At 39.5% G+C, this 17,189-nt stretch overlaps 1 protein-coding gene across 3 annotated transcripts in view; it reads right to left on the bottom strand.

Annotated features, from left to right (window-relative positions):
* SPTBN1 (spectrin beta, non-erythrocytic 1) overlaps positions 1–17,189 on the bottom strand; it is a 259,598-nt gene that overhangs the window by 49,790 nt on the left and 192,619 nt on the right. For all 3 annotated transcript variants that reach the window (XM_074206243.1, XM_074206236.1, XM_074206249.1), the window contains 10 exons: positions 14,822–14,934; positions 13,667–13,854; positions 12,318–12,435; positions 10,631–10,789; positions 9,218–9,520; positions 5,967–6,120; positions 4,392–5,262; positions 4,158–4,295; positions 2,557–3,313; positions 808–1,010 (listed from right to left, as the gene is read on the bottom strand). In XM_074206243.1, the coding sequence (XP_074062344.1) occupies positions 808–1,010; positions 2,557–3,313; positions 4,158–4,295; positions 4,392–5,262; positions 5,967–6,120; positions 9,218–9,520; positions 10,631–10,789; positions 12,318–12,435; positions 13,667–13,854; positions 14,822–14,934 (3,004 nt within the window). The remainder of the gene's footprint in view (positions 1–807; positions 1,011–2,556; positions 3,314–4,157; positions 4,296–4,391; positions 5,263–5,966; positions 6,121–9,217; positions 9,521–10,630; positions 10,790–12,317; positions 12,436–13,666; positions 13,855–14,821; positions 14,935–17,189) is intronic.

Genomic DNA, 17,189 nt, shown 5'->3' with positions numbered 1-17,189 from the left:
TTTAAACTAGCTTAAACTGGATCCAGAAATCATCTGGTTGAAAGCAGGCCAAGGAATATAGTAACTTATCAGGACAGTGGAGACAAAGAAGTGAAACGGAATATCCTAGAGCAGGGAGCAGGCCCAGGAAGCTAGCCCCAGGGGGCCAAAGAAACCATCTGTCCCTGACCTTCCCAGACTTTGGTAATGAGGGCAAGGTGAGAGCTCGGTGTGAGGAGCAAAGAAGGCAAACTGTCCCCCAGCGCGGGAAAAATTCTTTTAGGAACATAAAATACACACGACTTTGGAGAAGAAGAGAGCCTTTTCTCTTTTCATGAAAGAGATACTGTTCCAGTGTCATCTAAGCTGACTTTGCAAGACATGCCAGATAAAGGTGCTTTGTAGCTTGAAGGAAAATGCTGGCTGTGCCAAGGGGGCAGGACGGGCAGACCAACCAACCTTCTCCTCTGCTTCATCCCATGGGATTGGGAGGGGGGGATGGGGGAGAGGGCAGCATGACCATGGGTCTCACTGGGGACACTTCCCAGGAGGAGTCCTCAACTACCTTCCTGCTGCATGAAAGGATCATAGATGCTTACCTGAGTGTGATTCAGCAAGCTGGCTCTTACAACACTTGATTAAAGATCAGCTAAGTGGTGTTTCTTCTAACAGCCTTCTTCTGAAAATCCTGGGTTGCTAAACTAGCCTTGTTATCAACTCACTCTGCAACCTCAGGAGACATTCCTATCTATGCTGATAGACCAGAGTCAGGAGAATGGTCGGGACCTAAAATTACAAGCTGTGCGTCAAACAACAAGGATGGGGTACCTGTCATCGATGGAGTCCACCTTCTCCTGGATCTTGTCTGAATTGATGTTCCCATCACTGACCAGTCTTCGACCTGTCTCCACAACGGCGTTGATCTTCTCCTCGTTGGCGTCCATTGTGGTCATGAAATCTTCCTGCTTTTTAATGGCCGCTTCTGCAGCCTCCAAGGTGGTGGGCATTTCAGTGTGGGCCAAAACATATTCCTTTAAAAAATAGTAACAAGAAACTGTGTTCAATGTTCTCCATACAAAAACAATTTCTATCCCATGTCAGATGTGGGATCATTCCTCTCAATACTTGTCAAAACTCTTACAAAATTGATTCCTGACACTTGAAAGATAATTTATTTAATTAGTAAATGAAACTAAAACCAAAGTGGCACTAATTTACTTTCAGCAGCAATTAGGTGTCATCATTAGATTGTGAACTCCTTCAGGGTAAAGACTGGCTTTTGACTTTTTTTATAACACCCCCCCCCCCCCGTCTTAGTACAGTGTCTGTAAGTATCTAATAAATGTTTATTGATTGATTTGTAGCTATAATAGGTATGCTGATTGAAAAAGGTAATAGAGGCTTTGAGTAATGGTTTCTAGATGTATCTTCATCCCTTTGTGAGACAATAGATTCTGAGTTGGAAGAGATCACAGAAGCAGTCAAGACTGACATATTGGCCAGGTGGTCACTCCTCCAACATTTGTGTGGTATATTAGAAAAGAGGCTCAAGAGGCCCTTGGTTCAAATCCTGCCCCATGTATGTCCCTGGGCAAGTCCTGAGTGTGTCACAGTCAAATGAATGGATTGGCTGTCTAGTGGAGGACCTTGTCTCCTAAGTTTTCTAGACTTCAGTTGTTTCACTGGTAAAATGGGGGTGTTAGACTAGGTGGGCTCTGAGGTCCCTCCCAGCTCTATCTAGATCTTTGATTCAATGATTACATGTTAGTCTACTTCTAATTGAAAAGGAATTTTCCCACAGAAAAAAAAGCACCTTCCTTTGCCTGACTTCCTGCCATATTAGCTCCTAAGGGAAAAGAATAAGTCCCCTGATGTTTTTAACCTCACTGAGCAACTCTTTCCCCAAAAGATCCCATCTACTAAGAATGTTTTGTGACCTCCAAGTTGCTTGGAACCCTTCCCCTCCACTGCCAAGAGTAGGAGGAACCAGTCAATCCAAAATATTTTTACTTTATCTTGAAGGTTCTCCATGGACAAGATCCCTTTTGCTGGTGTATGGGCTAGAAAATGTATTTAGATTCTTCCTGAAACCCACCAGCAGTCTGTAAAAGCAGGATAAAATCCCAGTTATTTGACACGAATTTAGACTGAGAGGAACCTTGGAGAATATATAGTAATGATACTTATGGCAGCTAACATCTATAGGAGGCTTTCAGGTTTGCATAGAACTCCTTTGATTCTTCTCAGGCAGACACTATTATTATTATTATCTCCACTTTACAGATGAGGATATTGAAGCTTATGAAGAGGGTCAGAGATCATGCTCATGTTCAAAGAGCAAAGGCTTAAGAGGTGTCCAAGAACAAGGAGGAGTATATCACAGGTGCTCTTTCTAGTATACCACCCTTCGAGATGTCTTAGTCCTGGGATAACAGGGACTTAAGACAATTATTAGAAGAGCAAGCTGTGATAAATGTAAAAACTACCTTAGTGCATTAAAAGGGATTTTGAGTCAAAGTACCAATGTCAACTGTGGTCTACATATCATAATAAAGAAAAGTTAGCCACCAGATTTACCTGGTTATTAAGAAATGCTTCTGCTTGCTTTGTATCCCTAAGGAACAGCTGGTATGCATGGGACTGAGAGAGGAGGTTTTGTCTGTTCTCCCACATTTTGTGGAGCTCATTCCATCCGGTGTCCAAAGCCTGCAGACGCTGCCTAAGAAACATGTACTGAGCATCCGTCTGCCCCTGGGTCACCATCTCGCCCATGTCCCGCATCTTCTGGTAGTCTTCTTCGTAGTTGTCGATTTCGTTCTTGATGTTCTCGTGCTGGGTGAGGAGCTTCTCTGCTTCTGCGAGAGTGTTTGGCATGTCCTCTGAAGCAATGGCCGTTTGGGTTCGGGACAACCACGACTGGAAGTCATCCAAGTCCCGGAGAAACTGCTGAAGCTTACTGGCTTCTCCCAAGGAGGCCTCTCGGTTCTTCAGGGTGGTCTTCATCTCCTCCCATACGTCACTGATCTCAGCTAGTCTGGATAAGATGGCCTGGGCCTGATCTGGATGTTCGGACTCTAATTTCTCTGCCTCTTTCTGCAGGTCATTCAGCTTTGCCTCAATGGCGACTAAGTCTCGTTCCATGCCTGTCAGTTTTCTCTGTAGGGCCATGACTCCTGCCAGGTCATTGCCTAGGTCTTGGGTGGATTCAATAACTTTGGTCTTTTCCCTTATCCAGGATTTGGTTTCATTGCACTCAAGATGGTAGTTCTGGATACTTAGGGCTGATAGAAGAGCATCTTTCTTCCTATCAACCAGTTCTCTGAACTGGCTCCACCTATAAGTGAAAGAGAAGAGAATTTAAATAATATTAAATGCTGATATTTAGATGGTAAAACCAAAGGCTAAAGTTTAAAATGGATTTTTTTCCCCCTAAAGGAGAAACATCTGCTGAACAAGACTACTGGCCCTTCTCCTTTTTTTCCTCCAACAAAACAATAAGGTCATTTAGTATGTGAATGGTTGACATTATGGAAAAAGAATGGAGATGAATGTCATATAAACTATAAAAGGAAAAGCACCTGCGAAGAGTTAATCACTCCCCATCTCTCCAGCAATGGAACACCTGTCTTCCAATAGATTTATGACATTCCTTATTTGTGATACATTGAATTCTTGTGTGAAGGATAGCTCATGAACCCAATGGTTGACATTGGCTCTTAGAACTGAGTCTTTTCTATACTTTTGCTCAAAAAAGATTACTCAAGAGGAAAGTAAGGCAAAGAGAAAGGTCTGGCTTTACAAGAATTACCATGAACCCATGGTCTTTTAAACATCAATATCTTGCCTAAGATAATAACTGAGAAGAAAGGAAAAATTCTAACTATCTTTCCACACCTTTATTCCCATGGTTAGAGTACTGGCAAGAGACAAAGAGAGGGAAAGAAAATGGGATAAAGAGAATGAATATAAAAGGAAATGGAAGGAAAATCTGTAATGGGATATAGTTTGCCTTACCCCTCACATTCCTACATCAAATGATTCTTCTTAGCAATAGCTAGCTACATATGTATGTGATGATTCCATCAATAGTAAAATATAGTATCTGCTAGGAACTCATCTTTCCTCATTATATTGAGGTCATTCCAAACATGAAAGGCCTTTCTTGGTCTCATACCAACCTTGTGTTGAGCTTGTCCTGCTGGGCCTTAATTTCCTTCTCACTTGGATGGCCACTGTGCATTAGCTGTCGTGCTATCTGGTTCACCACTGCAACCCGTGATGCCTGGTTATTCATTTCAGGTTCAAGGCTTTCAAATCTGAAAAAAACAGATTTTTTTTTCAGTGGCATTCAAGTCTCTCTCACTGAGAAGTGAGTGGGAATCAGGAGGCCACAAACCTCAATTTTCTCTTACCTATGCTGGATAACCTCCAGGTCTTCAAGCTTCTCTGGAATCTGCATGTTGTTCAGCCACTGCTCCTTTTCGTCAATCCAAAGCTCACAGGCATCCGCCTCACTGAACATCTTGTACAGAGCAAGGGTGTCCTGAAGCGCCTGCTTCCTGAGCCGCGTGAGCTCAGCCACCTCTTTGTATCTCTCTTCAATGCCTGACAGCCTGCCGCGCACGTCGGGAGATTCAGCATGCTCTTGGGGCAAGGCATTGGCTTGCTCATGCAATGTGTCAATGGTTGGCCTGTAGTTAGCAATCTCTTCTGCTACATCCTTATGCTTCTTGACCAAGGACTGTGTTGAGTACTCGTCATGACCCACGTCATTGCTGGAGACAATCTTGAGAATGTCCAACATCCAGGCATCGATGTCATCGGCATCTGCTTGGAATTGATGGAGAAGAGAGGCTTCCTCCAGGCGCTTTTTCCGAATGGCTGAAAGTTGTTCCAGATTAGCCCACTGCTCCCGGATATAATTGATCCTCTCTCGGATTTTCTCAGAACCAAAGTGTTCCTCGGTGATCATGTCCTCCCCTTCCTTGATGGCCTGCTCAAAGTGGCCACTGCGCCCACTCATCTCATCCTCGAATGCCTTATGCTTGCTCAGCAGGCGGACAACACTAGTCAGGTCTTTCCCATAATCATCAGAGGACAGGATCTTCTCTTTCTCTCTTATCCAGCCTTCCTCTTCTGCCATTTCCCAGAAGAACTTCCACAGACGGCGAGATTCCTCTAGGCGAGCTCGCCGTTCAGCTGCCAACTGGCAAAGTTCTTGGTAACAAAACTCCATGTGGGCTACCCTGTCTCGGATGACTTGTGGGTCACATGGTTTGTAACCTGTTTGAGGGAAGAAAAGTAAAGACACTCAGAATAAGCAGCTTAGACTTCTTGCTTATTTGGATGCAAGAGGCAACACCTTTGTTCTTATCCAATTGACAAACTGACAGGACTTACCAAGCCTCCTTGCTAACCAGAGTTAGGTGAAAGTGTTCTATGTTAGGAAAAAAAAATCTCATCTCCAAATCACTCAAGAACTAAGAGGGCCATGAGTCAATTTTGTGGCTAAGAGATGACAGACAACTAGGATGCCAGATGGGAAGAATAGATGTGGTTTTTAGCAGCTACATATAGGTAAAAGTTATGGGAACATGGCCAAATCAAGTGAGGCTTTGGTGAAGCTTCCAGGTGGAACATGAAGACAATTAACACCAATTAGGATTTGGAAATTTGGCAGGAAAGGGGGAGAAAGGGACATGGGGAGATGAGGAAGAAGGAAATTTTCATTTTGCATGATTTCAAGATAGATGGTAAGCATTTAAATATTCTCTACAACTGCATCTTGCTCTCCTAACTCCATTCAGGAATTAATAAGTTCAAAGAATAGCAGCAGAGACCTCACATTTGTGCAAAACCTATAACAGCTTACTAGTGTCAAAAGGCCAAGAGTCCCATTTCCTCCCCATCAGACAGAGCTCAACGGAGTTTTCTCTTCTCCCACTTTTGGTGGCTGGGTAGTGTCAACATCTTCAATAGTCCCTTACCTTCACCATCTGTAGCAAACTTCTGAGCAGAGGCGTTCACACCCCTCACCCTTTCTGCCTGGATACCAATGTCAGCTTCTACCAAAGCATGTTTTTGCAACAAGTCTTCCACACCTAACAAATGTTTGCCATAGTCTTGGGACAAGAGTAGCACCTAGGCAAGAAAGACATAGAAAAGTTATGAATTCGATTTTGTTTGTTTAAAAAAGCAACAACACAGTTACATAAGGTGAGAAAAGAAAGCAGAGCACCTGAAATGGAGGAGCTCACATGAAAGCACCAGTGTCAGTACTCTCACCTACTCAGCCTTTGGATGAGCTAAGAAGAGTAAGGCAAAACTGCTCTCTTCTAACCAACCCACTCATTTCTTAATTCTTTGTAGCCTACTCCACCACTCAACTCAAACTCTTTTAAGACTTCTGACAATCTTTCCAATTCTAAATGTGATGACCATTTTACTTTCTTCTCTTTTTCAGGTTTCAAAATTTCTGAAGCATTTAAACATCTCAAAAAGACCACATCCAAAACAAAATTCGTTAGCTATCCCTGTCCCAACCTCATAGCATATTTCTCTAGTTTTGTTGAATTAAAAAGCCATAATTTTGGCCACCTGGGTTAATAAACTTAAGAGTCAGTCATTCCCTACTTCTTGAAGTCTGTTCCTCCCATCCACATACTATCATTTTGTGGCATCTGTCTATAACATCTCTCACTTAAAATTACTTAAGTCTAATTGGTTTTCTTACTTTCAGTCTCTCATCTCTGCAATCCATCCTCCAAAAAGGTGCCCCCCCCCCAATGATCTTTCTAAGGCACAGATCTGAAGGTTCTATTTTCATATTATCAAATTCAAAAACTTTCAGGGACTCCCCAAGACCTCTAGAATAAAATAAAAACTCATCATCCAGAAAAAGAATTCAGGTCTTCCACTATCTAGTTCCAATCAATTTTTACAGATTTATTTCTATTACTAATATAATTGAGTCCTTCCTCAAATTACCTTGTTAATATTATGTTGATTTGTGTTGATGTTACATTTGTCCAGAAAAAAAAAAATTTCTTTGTTTTATTCGTCTTTATTTCCCCAATGCTGAACACAGTGTTTTACACACAGAAAGTCCTTAAGAATCAATATTTGTTGAATTTAATTTTCTACCCTTACCATACCTCTCTTCCTACAGACTTAGCTACTAATGAAGCAATCAAAAGGCAAAAATAAAGGAGGTGCCAAGGGGAGGAAAAAACCAAAGATAATCCAATTTGGAAATAAATAAATCAAAGTTAGTTACACTAAAAGGTGCACAGTAGCCACAGAATTTTTAAAATTAGAAAAATCTTAAGCAAGTTTAAAAACTGTATGCTAACCTTCAAAAAGCAAAATACAAAAACACCAAGAGCTATCCTAGTTAGATATGAACAAAAGGGCAAAAGGAAATGAAGTAGCAAAATAATTTGTTGGAGACTTGGGATACTTCATTTTAATGTTTAACAATTCTCTCAGGCGTCTAAATTGATACTTCCCTTTGTTAAGTAAGGGTTTATGGATCTGTCTTTTCAAATATTTCTAGAATCCCCAAGACAAATATGTAGTTATCATTTGTAAAATGAATCATTGCCCTAAATAGAGAGAGCAATATAAAATGACATGTCATACCATTATCAAAATGTCTATTTTGTATAATATACCAAGTAGGTATTGGCCAACTTTTAAAATTTATCAGTGAGGGCACATGGCTCTTTTATGCTCATTCTCTGGATCTTTAATAAGTCCAGTGCCAAGAATGGAGTCTTACATATTATTTGTTTTGACCAACTGTGATTTTATCAGTATGGATAATATTCCCTTTTACCAATGATGATTGAAACCCGCTCATGCTTTAGCAGACATCAGTCAATGGCCAACTTTATGGAGTTAAAACTTCTCTAAACTTAATTACACTGCTCCTTGGACAACATAATATGGTCCATTGCTAAGTTCATGTTGAAAGCCATTGAATTTTTTTTTTTTTAAGTCTTTGCTAGGCAAAATGGGTTAAGTGGCTTGTCCAAGGCCACACAGCTAGGTAATTATTAAGTGTCTGAGGCCGGATTTGAACTCAGGTACTCCTGACTCCAGGGCCAGTGCTCTATCCACTGTACCACCTAGCCGCCCCAAGCCATTGACTCTTAACATTGACTCTGTCCCATTAGCAAAAATCACAGAAAAACCAACGCTGACTTTGTAATAGTTGAATCTAACAGATGTGCAACACACTTGTTAAACTGACTGAAATCTCTGCATTAGTTTTGGGGAAGCTAGGTAGTGCAGTGGAGTCATGAGGACCTGAGTTTAAATCCGGCCTCAGACATTTAACAATTACCTAGCTGAGTGACCCTTGGGCAAATCACTTAACCCTATTGCCCTCCAAAAATAAAATCACCCCTAGAAAAAAAATAAATTGACTAAAATGGAACCAATCAAATTAAAACTAAATTTCTAGAACTTGATCCTGAAAATTTCACTCAGTTAAAACTTACACCCAATGTTCACATTTCTACCTTTAATGAGCAACCTACACTACTTGAGAATATATAAAACCTAGAACAATGGGAATAGGTCTTAATAATTAAGTGTATGGCCTCTAAAGCTTTTTAAGAGAGATTTGAACAAAAAGAACATGATAAACCTGAGCCAGGGCCAATGTCTTTAATATGTCTTTCACCTATTTATGAGGCTTACTTCTTTCTACTAGGAATTCTGCCCAGGGATACATAATGTTCTAAAGACTTATATTACATAAACAGGAATGGGTACAGGTGTATTATTGGGAGCGACAGGTAAAAGTGAAATAAAATATTTAGCCAAGGAGACATAATTCCAACAGCTGCAATAATCTACCCTTAAATCACTTATTTTACTGAAGACTCAATAAGAAGCTAAATGTAGAAAGTTTTCTGAAAAATCTCTCTTTGGATTACTCATGGAACACCATGTTATAGTCAAAACTCCAGTTATGCATACCACCATCTACATACATACTTGATTCTTTTCACTCCCCACTTTATTCACTTCTCACAGGAGATCATTTGCAAACTACATATCCCCACACTGTTTCTTTGTTTTCGCTCATTCACACTAATGCGAATAGAGAAACCAGTGGTCCTAGGGTAAGGATATATAAAGTGCAATAAGCAATGTATGAATGAAGTTTTTGGGCAGCAAAATCTAGTTGGCCATTGCAAACTGTCTATAAATGCAGGAAATCTTTTACCTTCATTTCATCCATCCAATCCATAATGTAAAGCATTTCTTGGAATATCTTCTGAAGTCCCAGGTTCATTTCAAGACGCTGTCTTCGTGCTCGGAGCAGCTCTAGAAGGTACTCCCATAAGCGGATGACATTGTCCTTCCTTGCCGTGATGCGCTTGATATCATGATAATTTTCAGCTTCCAGCTCTTTGGCCACAGCCACCACAGCCTGGACACGTTCCTCGTAGGCAGCAATGTCTGTCTCAATAGCCTCATGTTTTTTAGTGGCAGCTTCCACAGCTGGAAGGTCAAACCCAAAGTTGTCCTGCAAAATAGCATGAGAGTTCTGAGAAAAGAAACTCATTTCCTAGGATCCCTCCCCATCTGGTCCAGCTTTGTCTTGGAATTCATGTACCTTACACTAAAATCACCTCTTCTCTATCTTTATCTTTATCTTTATAGGGTCAGTAAGATCATATGTGTCTTTAATTTGTCTACAATTCTATAGGTCTAAGGCCATTAATGATTGATGGTGGGCAAGTCTAAAAGTCAGTAGCTTTTTACCAGGCTTAAATATCATTCCATGAAGCCCTTCCCTGACCTTGGTTATTATTTGTCACTAAGTTCAAAGTGTCTTTTATGAATTCAAAGGTGCCCTAGTTTAATTTATTTTATTTTTGCATTTATACAGGTGTTCAGTGAATATAAACTCCCTGGGGTCAAGATTTTATTTTTCTGGTATCTGGTGTACTGTGTTGCTTAATAAAGGGTTGTTGAATTTTCAATCTGTTTCACTACAAGCAATTGCCCATGGCCAGGATGAGCTGGTTTAAGAGCCTTGTGGGAAAGGGAGAATTTTTTTGTACTTACAAATGTTGAGATGTACACATACCCACTAACTCTAAACAAAGAATGTCTGTACTACTTCAAACAAATGAAAATTTAGATTAAATGGAAAAGAAAATGAATTTAAGAGAGGCAAACATCAGGGCAGCTAGGTGGTGCAGTGGATAGAGCACTGGCCCTGGAGTCAAGAGTACGTGAGTTCAAATCTGGCCTCAGACACTTAATAATCACCTAGCTGTGTGGCCTTGGCCAAGCCACTTAACCCCATTTGCCTTGCAAAAAAAAAAAAAAAGTAGTAAACATCCTCTTAAAAAATGACTCCATTTCTATGAAAATGAAGCCTATGTTGATGAACTCTGATCCTTTATCAGATAGGATAAAAATGGGATAATATTTGTAAAGTTCTTAGCCCAGTTGGTATATATGAGGTACATAATAACTGCTTTTCCTTTCTCACCTCTCTTTCCCCACCTCCCTTTGTCTAAGCAAAAGCTGCTGGCTTATTTGTATAAAGCAAAGAAAGTGTGCATTTCCTCATGGCCAAGGAAGGTAATCATTCCAGTCCCACAAACAGGACTCGAGTCCCAACCTGAGACACTAGACGCTGATTCTCACTCAGCCATGTCTCCCTCATAGCTGCCTTGCGATCGAATCTACGAGCAAGTTGTTCCAGTTTCTCTTGTCTTATGAGCTCATTCCGCAGTGCCAGTTCCCTTTCATGTTCAGCTTTTTCCAGTCGTTCCCAGGCCTAAGGATTAGGAGAAAAACACAACAACGCTTTCCTGAAATGGTCTAATGAAGCAATCCTCCTTGGCTTATAGTCAACAAAGATCAGAGAATGTAGAGTTAGATGTGAACTTTAAGATCACAACTAGTCTAACGCCCTTATTTTATGGAAGAGGAACCTGAGATTTTTATGCTTTCTGGTAAAATCCTAGAATTGGGGAATACCACTACTCCGCACTCCAAAAAAATCTGACAACAAAAAAATCAAGAAGAGTGAAAAGCATTCAAATTTGTGGTATTGGGTCAACTCTTCACAAATCCCCCTCCTTCAGTTTCATAGGAAGCTAAATGCTTACATGGCAGTGAGAATAAAATAAACCACATAGGTTCAAAGTACTAGAACTAAATTGAGGGTTTTTAGAATTTTCATTTAAAGAAAAAATAAAAATATCAGATCAGGGAGCTCAAGTCATACAAAAACCACAAGCTTCCATCTCAACCTCACTCTGCATCTTCAAATAAAAATTTTAAAAACTGTCCAAAACATAGAGTTGCTGCTTTTAAAGAAAGGCAGTGTGACATAGTAGATTAGAGAGCTCTGCTCAAAGTCAGGAAGATGTCCTGACAAGCACTGGCTGTGTGGATGTCTTTGAGCAATCCACTTGAATCTCAGTATTTCTAGACAACTCACTAAGTTAAAAAATCTCCTCAGATCTGATTTGGTTTGGATTTTTAAACTAGATTTGGCATAAAAAAATTTAAAAGAAACTTCTCATGTCTACTTTTATTTTCTCCTAAGTCTGATTTGGTTGTCTCTATTAAGAATGTTCCCATAAAATGGACTTCATTAAAAATTACAGAATTCCACTCAAAAAGAATGCGTCTAGGGGTGGCTAGGTGGTGCAGTGGATAGAGCACCAGCCCTGGAGTCAGCAGTACCTGAGTTCAAATTTGACCTCAGACACTTAATAATTACCTAGCTGTGGCCTTGGGCAAGCCACTTAACCCCGTTTGCCTTGCAAATAAGCTAAAAGAAAAAAAAAAAGAATGGGTCTATCTATTCACTTATATATCTAGATTCTTCAGATTACAATAGGGAATATTGCCCAATGTGACATAATCCAATGATAGACCCAACAGACATGATGGATGCACAAGTGAAGGAAGTTATATAATTAATTCACTGTTTGCTCTGACAGAAAGGCAGGCTGGAAATTTGAAAAAGCAGCTGCTTGGGAAAATTCCAGATAAATGAAGTAATAAGTGATGAAAAGTCTCCTTCCAGATCCTTAGAGAAATTCAACTCGCTTGGCCAAGATTCACAATCCACAGAATAATAAACTGATCTATTTGCCCAGGGAGGACAAATTAGGTAATCTAAAGGAAGAGTAGCAATGGTGAACAGAAACTCAATCTTGGATGAAATGGTCACTTCTGTGTTTTACTACATATCACCATAATGCCCATCAAATATATTGTCCAGGTCAAACATACAATACAGATACTTGGGGTTTGGAGGAAACAAGGCAAAGTGAGGGGTATAACTTTACCTTGTTAATATCTGAGATGAGCTTCCCCTCCCGAGGCATATAGACTTTTTGATTATTGGCTCTCATTTTACTTTGGATGGTGAAAAGCAGTACTTCCAAATTTCCTTTTTCTGTGAACCTAACCAAAACAAAAGAGATACAGCAAGAAGCATTACTGACCAATCCTCCTCATGAAATAACTATTCCAAAAAGTCATTAGGGTAGGAAAAGAATGAGAAAGGGGAGGACAGGACAAGAGGAACACATTCAGGAGGTCAATCGTCCAGCTTTATAAGGACCAAGAAGAGCCCCAGTACCAGCCAGGTATCTTGCACAAAGTAAGTTTTTTTAAATGGCTGATGGATTAGATCTCTGCAAAATGGCAGAAAACATCCATTCATGTGTGTCTTTGACTTCAGAGAAAAAATAGCTGAATGCTTTTAACAAAGATGGATTTCAAATGACTAGCTAATCTATTTTCAGAGGTTTCCCAGCTAGGAAATTCAAAATTGGGTAGTTTTGTTTTTTTGCTGTGTGTGTGTGTGTGTGTGTGTGTGTGTGTGTGTGTGTGTGTGTGTTGGGGGGGAGAAAGAAAGGGGGCACCAAATTGTTTGGGCAACATAGCAATCTGGAAATGTTATCAGCAAAGCATATCATTACACCATAGGGTTTCCATGCGCCAATGGCAAGCTTCAATTAGAGATGGTGAAATTGTAACTTGAATCAGCTTATGACTTCCTGAGGGTCAACAATTACTATTAACTCTATAACCCCTAGAGCAGCTGAGATCTCCTATCCATCCTAGGCTCCTGGAGCTTTATCCCCCCAAATAAAATCTCATGTCTTAAAGTGTCTCCAAATCCTCATGATAGGCTATTCCAGAAGATAATAAAGCACTGGAGCCCCCAGACAAGGTTATAAGGCACTGCTGGGACCCTTTCATCCCACTAAACCTTCAGACTTAAAGCCTCTAAGCACTAGAGAAGGGCTGATTCATAGAAACATAATGAGAGACAGCTGAGAACGAGGAGAGACTAGGGGCTGCTGGGCATATCTCTTCCATCACCTGAGGAAGCCAGTGGACTTCTGAATGATTCTTGCTAAACACTGATGCTTTGTCCTTGGGAGCCCTAGAACTTGCTAAGACCTTCCAGCTACTGTGAGGGTTAGCCTCATACAGTTTGTGTGATCTATAACCAGGTGAGAAGGGATGAGCTAGGTGGTGAAAAGCAGCTAAGGTAGAAATGAGGCCACCAGCAGGAACTCTATGGGGGGTTGCAAGGTCCTCTTCCCTCCACAGGTGCAGGGAAAGAGAAAATGCACTCCAACCGGCTGGACCTCAGAAAGAAGCAGTCCTCCTCAGGTCTTACTTGGGTGGCTTCTCCACTGTGCGGTAAGTGTTGAAGGCCTGAAGCTGCTGCTGGACTCCAACCAAGGAGTTGGCAAATTTTCGATTGTTCAAGATTATGATGGTTTGTTCAATCCACTCCAATAGGTCTGAGGCTAGTGACTCGTATTTCTCAATCATTTTCTCTGTTTCAATGGCATTATCAAGCACCTACAGACAAGAATCAGAAAAACTGAGAAAGGAGCTAATTTTTATAAGTTGAGAACATTAAATATAAATTCCTATCTGCTACAAACATAGGCATTTGTATGGCTGCTCTCATATAGGAGCAATGGAATCAATTCATTTAATATTTGGAATCATCGGCCAGGATCTTAAGATATTATAGGTGTGATTGAATTTTTAATTCAAAAGGCCAAGGCCAGATTAAAAAAGGTCCACTGTCTTGGTCTGGGCTCTTCTGTGGCTTTTCATGTATTTTCTAAACATTAAGAAGTTTTTAAAGTATGAATAGTGCTTATGATTTTCAGTGTTTTATTTGTTATTTGATCCTGATGACACCCCAGTGAGGATAAATAACATACACCTTCAGTGAGGGAGATATTATAATTATCACTATTATATGGATGGGAAGGTAGGCAGACAGTAATGCCTTGCCCAGGATCACACAAATGTTTGTGGCAGGATTCAAACTCCAGTCTTCCTGCATCCAAGTGCTCAGGATGATGTCATTTGGTCCACTTTTAGAAAGGAGGTTAAATGATCAAATTAGAAAGTAAAACACAACTGGAATCAGAAGGTAGTACTTTTTGAGTAAAGAAATAAATAGTCAGGAAATTTGGTTGGTTCTATCCTATTGTTAACAAAACTAGCCTCTCAATCACATGGCCCTCTTACAGGTGTGGGGACCTCACATGAGCCTGAAATCAGTTTCTAAATGTGTTAAATATCCTTTGGTAGGAACAGAGGAATAACTCATTGTTTAGGCTCCATGTGCAAGATGCCCCATGTTCCCAAAGATCTACAGCGTCAATTCTTCCCTTTATCCTTGCTGTTTTTCATAAAACCTTTTATTGGCACAACTGACTAAAACGAGCAATGTGGAATCAGTCCAGGAGTATACTGAGAAAATGATATCATTTCACTGCAACTTGTAGGATGGTTTTGGTAAACCCACCTTCCCAATACGTTTTCCTTCAACAGCTAAGGCCTTCATCTTTGAAAAGTAGTGGTAATATGTCACCACATAAGTAATAATGGATTTCTCATCAGGATGGTCGACACTGATATCTATAACAAAAGAAGATTGATTTCAGTATATTTTGTATACTTCAAGTCACCCCAAAAGCAAGAATCATTTGAAGCAAGAGAACTTCTGAATTTATTCAACAACTTAAAAAATATATTCAAAGGCATCATTCCAGGGTACTATAATTAAGAAAAATGAAGATACAATAATATTATCCCTTCAGTCATTTATGCAAACTATATATGTCCAGGATACACTACTTGTCATTGAGAATACACACACACACACACACACACACACACACACACACACACACACACACAAAATACTGGGTCCTTATCTCTTAGTAGGGCCTATAATCTATATGGAAAGACAAAATGCAATAAAAAAAAAACTAGCCAAGAATTAAAGAAAAAATATATAAGCCAAATGTGAGATAACATAACATAGAAGAAGAATGGCGGAATTCATAGCAAGGGAAAGACTTTTGATGAACTGTGGTCTTGCAAGTGAAGCAAGTAACATCATACACAAGTTTTTGCTGCCTTTATCACAAGCACAAAAACAAGAAATGAAATTAAAGAAATGAAAGAATATATGGTAAAGACTTAACTTAGTAGATTCAAAGGGAGTAAGATAAAACAACATAGGAAATAAAAAGAAATGTCTACTAAAACTGAACATGAGAGGGAGATGAATTTAGTGAAGACCTGATCCATGTAGTTACAATTCTCAAAAGCCAACATACAAGGAGGTGAGTTAGTACAATTAGATGACGGGGGAAAAAAATGAGAATAGAGGAAAAAAAACAAATTGTGATGAAGAGTGGAGTAGAGTGGAAGAGTTTCTATTAGAAATTCATATCCATACATATTTATGTCTATAATATTCAGTGCTTAGCACAATGTCTAATTCGTAGTAGGTGATTAATGTTTACTGAATTAAATTACTGAATCTGAAATGCCACATTTTCTTCCTTTGAACAATCCTATAATGGAGACAGAAAAAAGTAATATCCGAGATTTGCTCAAGCACAACACAAGTGGGAACTGGAACTCAATTTTCTGACTCCCACTCAGATGCATTTTGCTATTACAAGTTATCATTATCAGGACAATTTTGTAAGGACCAGAAAAATGCCAGTTTTGAAAATGGAATTAGGCTAAACTTGAGTAATATTATGCAGTGCCCATTATGCTTGGTCCAAGGACACAAAGACAAAAAACTCCACCTAAATAATCCCTAAATTTGAGGGACTTAAACAATTAATTTCAAGGTATGTGAAGGATGGTCTTTATAAGCTAGAAGTGATAATACCTTAACTGTATTTTCAAAAACAGCACCTCATTTGTAAAGTCTGCCTTAATGGGCTTTTGAATTTAGAGAATTTTAGAGGTAAGGGAACAGACCTTTGCTTTCATGGGGAAATAAAATTCCTTCTACTTATGTTCATACCTTCCCCTACAAAGCATAGTTTCTAGAGTTTCGCCTACAGCACTGAGATCTTAAGTGACTTAGCCAAAGTCACAGAGCAACGAAAGTCTGCAGGGTGCTGAGACCTACTCTCTATTTATTATGTCACACTGCTTTATATTAGAGCATCAGTTCCAGAATTACTACTCTAAGCTGACTTTTTATTTCATTCACAAACTTGTCAATTTTTCAATAAAATGTGTACCTTACAGAAAGAATTAAAGGATCATCTGTCTCAGTGGTGGCAAACTAAAATACAAACAGGGGTCACTAATCTATACATGAGGAACATGGTCAGACACATTTTGACTTAATTTTTTAAATGTGATGTTATCTATGTTTCATTGTATTTTTTACTTAAAAGGTAAAACATTTGCCAATTACATTTGACCCCAGTTGAGGTTACATTCAGAAATGTTGTGGATCACATTATCTGATTCCCCTCATCTAGCCTGTATTCTCATACAGATGGGGACATAGGGACCCAGAGTAATAGTAATGCGTTGACCTCGAAGAAACCTAGAATTCAGGTCTTCAGACTCTCAGCCCAGTGGGTTGCTTATGATATTACACTGCTTCTGTTCCTCATGACAGTAGCTAGAGCAAAGATTAGTTCTTTAAATACAAATTAACAATCAACATATTTTTTTCCATTATGATAGAAAAAATGTAATTTCAGAGCACAAATGGTTAAAAAAAGAAAGTAGCTTTCTCTCGTACCAAGGGAGTTAAGATTTTTACTACCATCCATGTAATTTTAGTTTGTATTTATGTTGGAGAATCACTTAATGGGTAAGCTCAGAGAGAACTTTATTTCAGTTTC

This window comes from Macrotis lagotis, chromosome 1 (assembly GCF_037893015.1).
Source record: "Macrotis lagotis isolate mMagLag1 chromosome 1, bilby.v1.9.chrom.fasta, whole genome shotgun sequence".
NCBI classification, from domain to species: Eukaryota; Metazoa; Chordata; class Mammalia; order Peramelemorphia; family Peramelidae; genus Macrotis; species Macrotis lagotis.
The sequence above is the reverse complement of the archived record's forward strand: the minus strand, read 5'-3'. Positions and strand labels throughout refer to the sequence as shown.